This window comes from Vombatus ursinus, unplaced genomic scaffold (assembly GCF_900497805.2).
Source record: "Vombatus ursinus unplaced genomic scaffold, bare-nosed wombat genome assembly UNPS02014158.1, whole genome shotgun sequence".
NCBI lineage: Eukaryota > Metazoa > Chordata > Mammalia > Diprotodontia > Vombatidae > Vombatus > Vombatus ursinus.
Window position 1 is genome coordinate 8,229,779 of NW_020953936.1, and position 14,710 is coordinate 8,244,488.

Genomic DNA, 14,710 nt, shown 5'->3' on the forward strand with positions numbered 1-14,710 from the left:
TGATTCCAAATTGACTTTTTAAAAATGGTTGGATATGTTTACAACTCCACCAATGATGTATGAGTGTTGCAACCTCTCCAGTACTGATTATTACCTTTTTTGTTGTCTTTGCCAGTTTGCTGGGTGTGGCGTGAAACATTAGTTGTTTCCATTTGAATTTTTCATATTATTAATGATTTGGAGTATTCTTTCATATGACTGTTAATAGTTTGTAGTTTTTTTGAAGAATGTTCACAGTTTTTACAACTTTATTGGGGAATGACTTTTGTTCTAATATGTTTGTTAGTTGCCTATGTGTCTTGGATATTAGCAATATTTGGTCTAGTTTTTTCCTAGTTGACTGCTTCTCTTTTTATACTAGTTGCATTAATTTTGTTTGTGCAAAAGACTTTCAACTTCATATAAATGAAATTATTTTATCATGTATAATTGTTTCCATAACTTATCTGGTTAAGGATTTACCATCTATGCATAGCTGTGAAAGTGGTCTTCTAATCTGGTTCTCATCTAATATTTTATATTTTTAATATTCAGGTCATGTCCATTTTGATTTTCCCCCCACAATGACAATCTAAAGGACTGAACTCAATGTTTCATTCCATTTCAAGATTAAATGAACTTGAATTTATTTTGTTTTTGGGTTCTTCTAGAAGTTGTATGTTTTTGGAAGGACTCTGGTTTATGAAGTGAGCTATTTGGAAAATATTCCCTTAAAACTGTACATAAGGAGAAATGAAGCTATGAATAAATTCTGTCCAATTATTTCCCCTTGAAATAATAGTGTTAATTCTTTCAGTGAGTCTAGATCATGTTAGTTCTAGGTGATAATTCAACCATATTCTGGGATCAGCTTTGTTCATTTTAAGTCATAAGATATGGCATGCAAATGCATGGAGACAGAAGAAGGCAGAATAAGACGAGGAAATAACAATTAGCCTAGTTTGGCTGGAATGCAGAATGTGTGAAAAGAAGTAGCATGAAAAAGTTAATAAGATTATTGGAGTCAAATTGTGGAGGATCTGAAATACCAGTATAAGAAGCTTTGGTTTTACCTTATAGGCAATTGGGGCCAGTGAAGGCTTTTAAGCAGAAAGATGGAACGATCAGATGTATAGATTAACAGCTTGTATCTATTTAGCACTTTCTAGTTTTCAAATCACTTCTCAAAAATACTATATAGATAAGTATATTAGAAAGGAGAGGCAGCTTGGTCTAGTAATGAATAGAGAGCTGGCCTTAAAGCTAGAAAGCCTGGGTTCAAGATCTACTGACGTATGAGCTGTGTAACCCTGGACAAGTCACCTAAATTACAATGCTCTAGGCAGCTCTCCAAGGATATAAATTGCAAAGAAGATGCTGACTTCCTCACTAGGGAGTTCCCTATTCCTATATTAGGAGGATTATTTTGCCATGAAGCAGTAGAGAGTGAAGTAACTGCAGGCATAGAGACCAGGTAGAAGGCTGTTGAAGTAATCCAGGCAAGAGCTAGTGAGGCACGACCTAGATAGTGACAATGTGAGTGGAGAGAGGCAGAGAGGTTTGACAGATTGTGAAAGTATAACCAATAAGATTTGACAACTGATGGGTTGGGGGTGATGCAGGAAAGGGAAGAGTCAAAAATGGTGGTTTTCTTTTGGACTAGGATGACAAAGAGATGTTAGTACTACCAGTATAAATACAGAAGTTGAAAGAAAGGGTAAAAAGACTTGTGGGAGAAGATGAGTTCAGCATTGGCTATCCAACTCTCATGTGCTTGGACCGCCAAAGGCACATTGACATTCCTTTGGTATTTCAAACACGTGATTTTGTGAAATGACTGCCATTCCCCATGCTAATATGATTAGCAGGCAACTGGAGATTTGGGACTAGATCACAGAAGAGAAATGGAAGCTAGATCTATAATTGGCGTAGTCATTTGTAGAAGTGATCACTGAACCCATAGGGATTGGCAGAAAAAGTGATTTGAATCCTGCAAAGTTACTAGAGCCCCCTTTTTTCCCCTTGTCATTGGCTAAGTTTTATTAACTTGAAAAGTGAAACAGACAACATTGTTATCTTAAATGAGGTGATTATTTAATATTTCTCCATTTGAAAATGCCTGGAAAACTGTGAAAGTTGACAAACACCCAATCAAGTGTCTTTAATTACATAGCATAATTGCTTGTTTCTTATCAAATATTTAATTCAGTTGAATTGACTTTCTCTTTCTAAAAAAGTAAAAATTGATTTTCTAGTAAATGGTACTTGGGTATCATAACATGATATAACAAGATATATCATTTGTGTTTTGCTGAAATGACAAAACTTCTAGGCTAATTAAATATCCTCTTCAAGGTATTAGCCCTAAATAACTTGAACTCTTAGTTCAATAGTGAAGGAAATTCACTGGTTTTGCTCTTTTTACTTGGCATAGCCTTTTCCAGGTGAATTTAATACTGATAGGAGTTTAGATTACTAGCTGTGGAAAACTTGAAACATATCCATAAAGTGGGTTACTATATAGACAAGAGCAGGATATGTTTCATGAATGTCTTCCCTATACATTGGCTCTCAACTTGTCCTGGCTCTGTGTTTTTACTTTGAGAACTCAGACACACAAAAAAAAAAAATGCAAAGGAAAAACATATATGTAACTGGAAGTAATTTAGGCTATTAGACTCTGTTTCAAAAATGAATTGAGGCTCTATTCCAGTTGAATTTATTCCAGTTGTTTAGCTTACAAGGGGGAAAAAAAAGCTGCTACAAAAATATCCAATATAATTTTCAGCAACAGCAAAAATCCACAGTGGTGGTGAGGCAGGAAGCATATATTAGATGCAAAATGTCTATGAAACAGAACAACCATATTTGAATGCCCAAGGTTCTTTGAAGGGTTTCCATTTGATTCCAAGTTAAAAAAAATAGCTATTTTTCAAGCATTTGGCATTTTTCCAATCTAAGTACTTCACATGGTATGTTAGCAGCAGCATATTGCACAAGATGGTCTTCATGACAAAGCCTCAGTTTTTCTTCTCTTTGACATGAAAGGTTTTGAGGATATTTTTTCTTTCCGAGTAGAGGTGATCATAGGTAAAATACATACCTGATTTTGGGGGAGAAATAGCAAAGGCAAGGAAAATTGAGTATCCATTCATATTGTCTTGAAAGAGTTCTAAAAGACCGCATGGGTGCCTTGGTGATATTATCCTGCTATTACTATGATGCTAACCTACAACAGAAATTTTCCCAAGTCTTTCTGCAAGTGGGGAAATCCCCCCTTCCCAGCTTCTAGTGATACAATCTGAATGGGCTAAGCATTTCTTTACCTCCCCTATTTGGGATAGCTTCCTCCCCCTACTAAAATATAACATTTATCTGTTCTCCATAGGAATAATATTCTCATCTCTGATATGGTGAGTATACTTGGGCTTCTAAGATCATCAAAATAACATTTTGTGGGATTGCACAGGCAGCTGAAGTTGAGAACTGCTTTGCCAGTACAGGAATTTATTTACCTTGGTTTCCCAGCCAGAGCAATCAAACTTTTCATGCTATTTGGTGAAGCATTGGAATAGATATCATTATCCTGCTCTCTCCCTCAAAGAACATTCTCCTCCCACCTTGACCAAATTGCCCAGAAATTAAATTTTTTTTTAAACTTCTCTACCACCAAAAACCCAACCTCTCAGCAAAACATAGATGAAAAACTGAGGAAAAACTTACCTACAAAAAGCACCACGAGGTATATTTTTAAAACATATGGAAAATATATTGATAAGTCAAAGGGCAGTTTGGTGGAGTAAGTGCCAAAGGTTTCGAAATAAGGCAGTGATTGGTAGCTGACAAATGCTGTTAATGTAGAAAAGAAGTCATGTTAAAGTACCTGTGCTTGACGTGTTTCCATAGTATGGTATGAGACTACAAAGAAAAAGGGTTTTTAGAAAATTTCATTAAAGCAGGCTAGTGCTTTGGCAAATCAGTCACTGGTTTATCAACTCTATCATGGTTGTTAAAAAGTTAGTATATTGGTGCAGCGAGGTGGCGCAGTGGATAAAACACCGGCCCTGAAGTTGGGAGCACCTGAGTTCAAATCTGGCCTCAGACACATAACACTCACTACCTGTGTGACTCTGGGCAAGTCACTTAACCCCAATTGTCTCACCAAAAAAAAAAAAAGAAAAGAAAAGAAAAGTAGCATATTGTGCTGTATTGTTTCATATGTCTGCTGCTCTATTTTGTCTGTAGAAAAAACCTAAATTAATTGATAATGATAACCAGCATTTACGTAAAACTTACTGTGTGCCAGCCACTGTGCAAAGCACTTTACAACTATTATCACATTTGATCCTCACAATAAACCCCGGATGGTAGGTGCTATTATTAGCCCCATTTTACAGATGGGGAAACCAGGGCAAGCAAATTAAGATCTTGCGCAGGGTCAAATCTAGTAAGTTTTTGAGGTTAGATTTGAACTCAGGTCTTCCTGACTCTAGGCTTGGTGAGAAGAGAGGGAGAGCCTTCTCTCAGATTCAGCACATCTTCTGCTGCCCTCCTACTCCCTCAGATACTTAACTACAGCTGTCACATTGCAAATTTTGGATGCTATACCTTAGTTTTCAAGCTGATAAGATATGCATTATTTCAAATACTTTCTAAGATTTAAGAAGCAACCTCCCACTATGATTACTGTTGCATAAAAGCAATCCTGGGTTCTCAATGCCAACTAAGTGCAGGATCTACACTAGGTTAGGCACAGGATGATAAATTTTTCAGTGACAGCTAATTGAAATCCACCAAGTTGGTAATAGAGTACTATTGGTAAGGGTGTGCAAATATTGAAGTAGTAGTAGCAGTAGTAGCAGTAGTAGTAGCAGCAGTAGTAGCAGCAGCAGTAGTAGTAGTAGTAGTAGTAGTAGTAGTAGTAGTAGTAGTAGTAGTAGTAGTAGTAGTAGTAAGGATTTTTTAGTTCACAAAGAACTTTACATTTGCAGCAAGTTTGTGGCACCCCACCTCCAGCCTTCATAGCAATGCTGTGGATGAGGTTTTGGTACTTAATTACAAAAGCAACATCTCTCAAATGCTCTTGGGAACAAACACTTCACTTTGCTATTTGACTGATTACCGTATTAATTCTTTCATACTGGATTTAGAGGCAATCAAGGGATATATTTTATATTACCTAATCAATTACCACAAATTAAGAAAGTGAGAGCATGGTATAGTGGATGGGGAGCTTTACCTGGAGTCAAGAAAACCTAGGTTCAAATCTGCTCCAGCCACTCACTATCTGGGTAGTGCTGGGCACATCATTTAACTTGTCTGTGCCTCAGCTTCCTCACCTAGAAAATGGTGAGGAGCTTAATAGACTTAAATTTGATAGCCTCCATTTTCTAGCTCTAAAGCCATAGTTTATGAACTATCTCAATAATTTAGCTCTGACTTTATAAAAACAACAACATAAAATCTATCCTCGTAAGCCTCTCCTCTTTCAGTAAAGATACGTAAGATAACACCCTTTTCATATGTGAACAGTGTGGTTGCTGAAAGGGTCAGAAAAAGAACATGTGTATACAGAACTCTGATAGAATCTATTTGTGAAGAAACTCATGTCTCTCAGATAAAATGCTGAGGAAAGACATGCACTATTCAGAGGACCAGATAGAGATTTATGTACTAAGAGGACTTATTTGAAAGCAGATAAATGACTGGATTAATGAAGGCTGTAGAACATTATGGTCCATCAGCTCATTTGCAGGTGATGGTTTTTTGAATCTTGAAGTTTATAACTGACAGAATCAGAATTTAAATAATTGGGTATGATGGGAAGATTATGAAGGATTATTAATCATACCCAACAGATAGATGTTTTGAGTATTGCCTAATAAGGTAAATATGAATCATCTACCAAGAGGCTCTGATTTGAGCAATTGTAGTCAGTTAAGAAGCCTGCTTTAGAGCATGAGAGTGGAGACTGAGGCCACACATGGGCTATATATATGTACGTGTATGTGTACATATATATTTTGCCCCTCTGGAGTATTGGTGTAGTTTTCAGTTTTGTGTGTGCACACACATGCGCTCGTGTCCACAACAGCAAATTAACTACAAGATTACAGTCACCTCTAACCATTCTCTTGAATTGTTGACACTGAAATCACTGTCCAACAATTCAGGTCTATCTAGATGGCTGTCAAAATGTCTCCAGAATTCTCCTGAGGGTTTCTGCTCCACAGAATAAGAGTTCAACTCAGTTCTCACTCAGTTTCTAACAGACTCCCTCAAGGATGATCCAACCCACCGAGTCACTCACAAACTCTCTATGACAGTTAAGTGGAGTGTCTCTAAGTTTCCTCAGGAAAACAATTCTCTTAGTCATCAGTCTCTTTCACAGACTCCCTTAGCCATGACAATTAAACTCTCTCAAGAAGTCAATTAAATTGTCAGTCTTCAGGATTCTATTCTTTCTCTCTTAAAGCTACAGTAACCCTGAAGTCTGTGGGAGAGGCTTTCTAGAGAAGTGTCATGATAATCCTGTAAGAGCGTTTTTATCAGACTTATTATTTTCATTTCATAGATTAGAAAAATAAGGAGTTAAGTAATTTGCCCAAGATGACATGACTAGTAAGGGACAGAGATCAAATTTAAGTCCAGGTCTTTCTGACTGAGACTAGCACTCTATCCATTATACAATTTAGATACAGAATCTAAAAGTAGATATCCTTGATATATTAATATATTCAAATGTGCAAAAAGCATAATATCCAGTATTTCTATGTAACACCTCTAGTCTTTAGATTTTTACAAATGGAGTTAATTTGGCTGTTTATTTGAAAGTGGGCATAAATATAGTTGAGAATTATAAAAACCTATGGTTTTGCTTACTGGAAAGCACTTTGTTTCTAGTAGTACCAAGGAATCTGGGTAAGATTAAAACAAGATAAGGAATGTGCCAGGACAGAAATGTTTTCAAAATATTATCTAATTCTCTAAAAAATTAATTAAATTATGATAACTAGACTACATTAAGAAAAATATTGATAAAATGAACCACTGTTTCCTTACCTTCAGCAAGAACACAGAGAGGGTAAATGAACATCCAGAGCGTTTGACTGAGCCATGTCAAAATGTGGTAGTAAATTCTCACCACAGATAACATGCTATATGTGTATCTGAAAGGAAAAAGTATGGCCATAACATGTTTTGGTTTGCTATTTGGGGGGAAAAGGGATAAGGAAACATTTTACTACTTTGTTAAATCTACACATATGATTGGAATATGCTGCTTTATTTTCTATTAACTTTAGCTTCCTGGTGATACACTACATTAAGAAGTTTTATCAATTTTGCTCAGCTAATGTTCACTATGTTACATATAAACATCATTGAAATTAAGAGATAAAATCTATTTGCTTTGCTGTAAGCATGTTCACACACCACCACCACCACCACCCCCTCCGCAATGTCCTTTTTTTGACTAGGATGGAAATGCTTATTTTGAAATAATCAATAATAAGAAAAAGATAGAATATAAATGTTTTTTCTCAACTTACATTCATGTTCTATTGACTAAAAACCATAACTTTGAAACAGCACTTAGACTCCCAGACAAGACTGCTGCCTAAAGAAGAGACAATATCCTCACATCAACTCCAGCAAAACCCTGAAATTTATATCAGATTGAATAATGGTCAAGAAGTTTAATGAGAAACTATAGTAAATTACTTCCAACCCAAACTGTATAAAAAGTCAGCCCAAAGACCACTAGGAAAGGGGCACCTCCAGCTAAATGAGCACCTGTGTAACCAAAGATGGGATGCATGCAGCCTCCAAGACTATATCTAGAGGTAGTAAGAGAGCAAAGGGCTCCCCTGAGAAAGTCCTAGGCTGTTTATAAATCCCCAAGGTGGGGTTCTTGGAAGCTCAGGAGAGTAGCAGCAGAAAGAGACTAGTGCAGTGCCACCCAGAAAGATGCCATAGTTTGCAGACTGAGACAGCCCTGGCCCAGAGTATCTGAGGTCCCTAACACTCAATTTGAGATGCCAAAGAGGGGAACAGAAGAGCCAGCACTTGGAATCCCAACTATACAGGAGGGAGTTTAGTACAAGGACCCTGGGAATCTGTGGTGAGACCATGATAGGGCTGACCCCCGCTCCCAAAAGTCCAGCATGGGGCACAAAATCCTAATTCAAGAATTAAAGCTGGAGTGATGAATAAACCAAAGAAAACACCAACCAGTATTAAAAAACAATGATTGCATCTCTTGCTCCATAAAAATTGGGAGCAAAGACTCAAAGGAAAATGATTTCCACAGTAATTGCATTAATATCTTTAAGAAAGGAAGCAAGAGGTAAAAAAATAAATAAATAAAAGCTCAAGGAAAGAATTGGAAGGAAAATAAATGCTGAGAAAGACAAAGGAGGTAAACCTCATCTTAGAAATGGAATTCCTGAAAACTAGAATCAACCAAACAGAAACCAATGGCTTCACAAAACAGCAAGAATAATAGAACAAAAACAAAAGAGAAGAAGAGAAAGTAGAAGGAGGAGTAGGGTATAAAAAAACAACTGATCTGGAAAACAGGTCAAGATATAACATAAGAATCATTGGACTCCCTACAAACCATGATTAAAACAAAAAGGCTGGGTTGTGTATTTCATGAACTCACAAATGAAAACTGCTAAGATCTACTAGAAGTATACAATAGAAAGAATCCACCAAATTATCTCCTGAAAATATCCCCAAAATGATAAGTCCCAGGCATGTCAGGAAGTTCTGAATCTTAGAACTTCCAAGTCAAAGAAAAAAATACTACAAACATCCAGAAATGATTTGTGTACCAAACTACTAGTCAGGATTACACAAGACTTGTCAGCTTCTACTAAAAACCAAAGGAGATCTTAGAATACGTGAAAGATGTAGGTTTACAACTAGGAATAACTAACTCTGCAAAACTGAATATCCTAGGATGGGGGTGGGGGTGGGGTTGAGGGGAAGAGAAATGGATTTTTAATGGAATAGAAACCCTTCAAGCATTTCTGATGAAAAGACCAGAGCTTAGTAGGATCTTTGAAATACAAACACAAGAGTCCTAAGAAACCTAGAAAGATAAATTTATTTGAGGAATTGGAAGGAGCTGTATGATGGGGTAGTCCTATCATTCTAAATGGGGGGGAAAACAAAACTACTGTACCTTCAGGACCTTAATGTCTTCCAATGGTATTGAGGGAGATAAATAAGAAAAACATAGGTCTTTGAGATGAGTTGGATCTATTCTGAGAGTTTGAAGAGAGGAAAAAGAAGATTAAAAAGAGGAATACACTAGTAATGTCTGATTGGGGGGAAGTAGCTATTTCTCATATTTGGAATACATGAAGAAAATACACAGACATGGAAGAAGTCTCTAATGTTTATAACAGCATGAATAAAATCAGATCCACATCTGAAATGTCATGAATGGCAATGACTAAACTACCACAATGTAGGTAATGCTACTATTTCTATTACTATCAAGCCTTTTCTCACTCTACATATCTCCAAATTTTCTTCAACATTCACACTTATGTAGGCAAAAGTCACATTATTGGGTAATAATTCAAAGAAAGATTCTATGAGACTGACCTCTTTTTGCATGCCACATAACTTTAGGAAATACCAATGAAAGAGACCTGGACTTGAAATCGTAAGACACAGATTCCAATCTACCAATTAATTGTCTGGTAGCAGTGGCCTCTGGCAAGGCATTTCACCTCTCTTAGCTTTGATTTTCTCCTCTATAAAATAAAAGAGTTTTTGTTGTTTTTTTTTGGGGGGGGGGTTGTTGCTGCTTTTTTTTTTCCATCGGGAACTGTGATTTCATTAGTTTAGGGAACTCCTAATATGGACCAGAGCAGCAGTCCTAGACAACTTGGTTGTAGCTTACAGCCCTTCTAGAATTCCACAGCCACTTAGAGGCAGGACAGGTATTCCTGACTGCTGCTGGCTCTCTGTTTATTATACCCTACTGTTTTGCCTGTGAAGACTAAATGAGATAAAATAATGCAAAGTAATATAACACTGAACCAGATGGATGAAATACATGTTAACAAGGATCATATGAAGAAAGTGAATATGAATGAATGGAAATAGAATCTCGATATGAAGGTAGAGAAAATGAAAGTATTATTGTATTTTATGCACTGAAATAAACTAATTTAAATATAGTTATTAAGTAAGTTACTTTTACTGGTCATGCCCACTAACTATAGGTATCTGACAAAGCACTGTACCGGGTCCTCTATTTTTCTCCCTTTATATGTACTTCATTTGTCAGCTTCCATGAATTTAATTATCTTCTCTATGCTGATGATTCTTAAATCTACCTATCTAGGACTAATCTTTCTGCTCACCTCTAGTCTCATATCTCCAACTGCCTTTAAGACATCTTGAATAGTATGTCAAGTAGACATTTAAAATCAACATATTCAGAAATGAACTTATTGTCTTTCCCTTAAACCCTTTCAAACTTTTCTATTACTACTGAGGGCACCACCATCCTCCCAGTCCCCCAGGCTTACAATCTAAGCATCATCCTCAACTCACTATCTCTCACCACCAAGCACCCATCCCCATGCTCCCATATCCAATGTTTGCCAAGGTCTGTTGATTTCTCCTTTGCAACATCTCTCAAAGACACCCTACCCAATACCATCACTCCTCTAGTGCAGGCTCTCATCACCTCATACTGGGGCTACTGCAATAGCCTACTGGTGGGTCTACCTGTCAAAAGTCTCTCCCCATTCCAATATATCCTCTATTCAGTTGCCAAAGTCTTTTTTTTTTTTTTTGGTGAGGCGATTGGGGTTAAGTGACTTGCCCAAAGTCACACAGCTGGTGAGTGTTTCACTCTAGCTGCCCCCAAAGTCATTTTTTTAAAGCACAGGTCTAACCATGTCACTCCCTACTCTATAAACTCCAGGGGCTCCCTGTGACCTCCAGGAATAAACACAAAATCTTCTGTTTGCCACTTGAAGCCCTTTATAATTTACTGCCCCAGCCCCTTCATCTCATCCTTCCCCAACCACTTTCCAATCTTCTTACACTTTATACCCACCCCACATACTCTTCAATCCAGTGACACTGGCCTCTTTGCTGTTCCATAAATAAAACATTCCATCTCTTGGCTCCAGGCATTTTCTCTGACTGCCCCTTATGCCTACAATGTTCTCTCTGCTCATCTCTGCCTCCTGACTTCCCTGGCTTCCTTTAAGTCCTAACTTCTACAGGAAGTCTTTCCCAACCCCTCTTCATTCTAGTGCCTTTTCTCTTTTGATTATTTCCAATTTATCCTGTATATATCTTGTTCGTAAATATTTGTTTATTGTCTCCCTGTTAGATTGTGAACCACTTAAGGGCAGGGACTATTTTTTGCCTCTCTTTGTATTCCCAGCACTTAGCATAGTGCCTGGTGCATATGTAATAAGCATAATAAATACTTATTAACTGACTTGCATTGATGTTTAATGTTGATTCTAGCAAAGGAGTTAATTTTTAAAAAATTATTGAGATAAATGTATGTAAGGTACATTACAAAACACTACAATCACAGAATCGAAGAGAAGAACAGAATCTTATAGTTGAAGGTAATAACAGAGGTCATTTAGTCTAACCTACATATGAAAATCTATAAAATCTCTGAAAAATTGTCATCTACTTTCCCCCTAAAGGCCTCCAGGGATAGGAAATTCACTACTCACTATTTTGTTTTTTGACAGTTCTGAAGGTTGGGAAGCTTTTTCTTTTATCCAGTCAAAATCAGATTCTATGCTATCTACCCATTGTTTCTGGTTCTGTCTTCTGGAGTCAACAACATAAGTCTAATTTATCTTCCATATGACAGCCATTCATACAGTTGGGACAGTTGACACCGTCCCCTCTTCCCTCCCACTTCTCTTGAAACATTTCCAGTTCTTTCACATCATGATATAGATTTTTCAGTTTCCCTCACCATTCTGATTTCATTTTTCTGCACTAACACAAATATGCTAGTTGACTCAGTGACTAACCCACTGCCCCACACTGAACATTACTCTACATGTGGACCCAATCTCCCTTGTTCTGGACAATGTGTTACCATTAATGCTCATTAATATTTCTGGTTGCCATATCATATTGCTGTCTCATGTTGAATTCTCGATAAGCTAAGACTCTGAGGTTTTTTCCATGTGAACTATATTTTAGCCACATTTCCTCAATCCTGTGCTTACATAGTTAATTTTTAAGTCCAAATATAGACATTTATATTTATCTTTGTTACCTTTCATCTTATTAAACTTAACCCATCATTCTGGATTGTTCAGATACTTTTGTGTCTTGATTGTATCATCCTTTAGAGTAATTATCTCTTCCAACATCATGTCATTCAAAAATTTGATAAGAATGCCTTCATTTAAGTAATTACAAATGTAAGCTATTATTGAACAAATGAACAAAAAACCATTCATTAAGTTCTTACTTAATGTTATTGTTATTCAGTCATTTCAGTCATATCCAACTCTTTGTGACCCCGTTTGAGGTTTTCTTGGCAAAGATACTAGAGTGGTTTGCCATTTCCTTCTCCAGCTCATCTTACAGATGAGGAACTGAGGCAACCAGCTTTAAGTAACTTGCCCAGGGTCACACAGCTAGTAAGTGCCTGAGGTCAGATTTGAACTCAGGAAGATGAATCTTCTTGACCTCAGGCCTGGCCCTCTATCCTCTTCACCCCCCAGCTGCTTACTATGTGTGCTAAACACAATGCTAAATATGAGGGATACAAAAATAAAAGGAGAATCCCTATTTTCAAGTAACTTACGTTCCAGTGGGGGAAACAAGACATGTAGAAGAGTGGTGGCCAGGAAGAAGCACTTTACAGAAACAGTGAGTTGGGCCATCAGGGAATATATTGATACATATCAGCGGGCCTTGATTTGATCATCGTTCTAAAACTGGAAAGATTGATGGAGAGGAAAGGGTACTTGCTTGGAGGCCACACCATTAGCAGTAGTGAGGGGGCTTTGTAGGGGGTGGCCAGAGAGGAAAGAGGGAAGTAAAGAATGACTGGAGCTTTCTGGAAATAGTGTTACAGGACACAGAGTCACTACCCAGGGAAACAAGAGATGAAAAATAGAAGCCAATATATTTAGATAGCTTTTCCTAAGAGTTTGGGTGAGAAAAGGGAGGAGCTATATATGATAATAACTTGTGGGGATAGTAGGATCTACTGAGGGGATATATTTTTAAAAATATGTAACACCTTTTACAATAATCAGATCATTTTAAGCCTGGGGACATTATAATAGCCATAAGGTCCATGTAGTTTCTTGCTCCATGTTTGCCCCAACCTCTCAAATCCAGGTGTTCAGAATCAATTCTTCCCATATTTTGAGAGTTTCTCCATTTTATATAAAGTGCTGAGGACATGACCCAATGTCTCACACAGTGGCTTTGATTGATATAAAAAAGTGCATGGGTACTGTTCCCTCAGTTCTTCTGATTTAAAATTTTTAATTTAAAAAATATGTGTGTACCAAGTCAAAGCATCAGAACCCAATAGGGTGGGCTTTGACTCTACTCTTACACTTGAATAGTGGAGACTTGGGCATGTTTGCAGGCAGCATGGAAGGAATCAGTAGATAGGGACAGACTGAAGATTAGAGAGGTAAAGCAATCTGCCAGAGAAGACAGGAGGGGGTGGAAACAAGGGTATGTGTAAAAGGGTTGACATACATGTTGATATATAGCTTTTAAGATTGCTTAAATAGTCAAAAGAGAATACTTTAGCTGACCACTCTTCTTCTTAAAGAAGAGCTTAAAAACTAGAGCAGATATAAAAATAAATGGAGTTGATAGGGCCCTGTGCCTAGAAAAGAAAGTGACTAGATTTTAATAAGTGGAATTCCAGAGAAGGAGATGAACAGTTGCAGGTTTGGTTGGTTGCGGAGACAATATTTTTGATCTCAAGAAGTGGAATAGATTTGAGATCTAGGAAGGGAAGGATCTGAGAAGAGCAGCAAAGGACATTGATAGACTGGATCAGATTCAGAAGAGGATAACAAGCATGGTGAGGGGGTTTAAAAGCACACTTTCTGAGGAACCAGTTGAAATAAGTAGGTATATTTAGCCCAGAGAAGACCGAGGATGGATGTGATTGTCAGCTTCTAGCATCTGAAGAGTTGCCACAGAAATGAGGGATCAGACCTGTCCTGCCTTGCCTCCGGAAGCAATAGCTGGAAGCTGCCTTCTAAATGAAGTTGGATATACGAGAAAACTTTGTAACTAGTGCTATTCAGAAGCGGGAGTGGGCCATCTCAAGAAATAATGGATTCCCTACTATTAGAATTCTTAAATGGAAGCTAGATTTGTCAGGGATTCAGCAGACAGGACTTCTGTGTAGATCTAGGTTGGACCAGATAGTCTTCTGAGGTCTCTTCTAACTAGGAAACTCAGTGATTTCATGACAGAGAAACCCTAAGTTCCAAAGGACTAGGTCAGATGACTTGGAACTAAAACAGCTTTTTAAGGTTTTTCAGCGCCTTATAAATGAGTTAAACTGATTCAGATGGATTTAATTAAGCAGACTGGTGTGGCATTTAAAAAGATTTCAGAGACATCATTTCTGGATAACTTAATCATTTTATTAATAATACCAGCATTTTAATAAAAAGATGGTCATTTGGCCATCTGTCTCTTAGACCAAAGACCTCTCATAGTGATG

General features: G+C 37.3%; 1 protein-coding gene across 3 annotated transcripts in view; it reads right to left on the reverse strand.

Moving 5' to 3' along the window:
- Window positions 1-2,662: 2,662 nt before the first annotated feature.
- The window catches only part of HACD4 (3-hydroxyacyl-CoA dehydratase 4), a 39,414-nt gene continuing 27,366 nt past the window's right edge, over window positions 2,663-14,710 (reverse strand). For 2 of the 3 annotated variants that reach the window (XM_027859082.1, XM_027859083.1), the window contains exons 5-7: window positions 7,042-7,148; window positions 3,703-3,828; window positions 2,663-3,082 (exon numbers count right to left, since the gene is read on the reverse strand). In XM_027859082.1, coding sequence (XP_027714883.1) covers window positions 3,000-3,082; window positions 3,703-3,828; window positions 7,042-7,148 — 316 coding nt within the window. In that variant the 3' untranslated portion in view covers window positions 2,663-2,999. The remainder of the gene's footprint in view (window positions 3,083-3,702; window positions 3,829-7,041; window positions 7,149-14,710) is intronic. The other variant, XM_027859084.1, reaches the window with a different exon arrangement.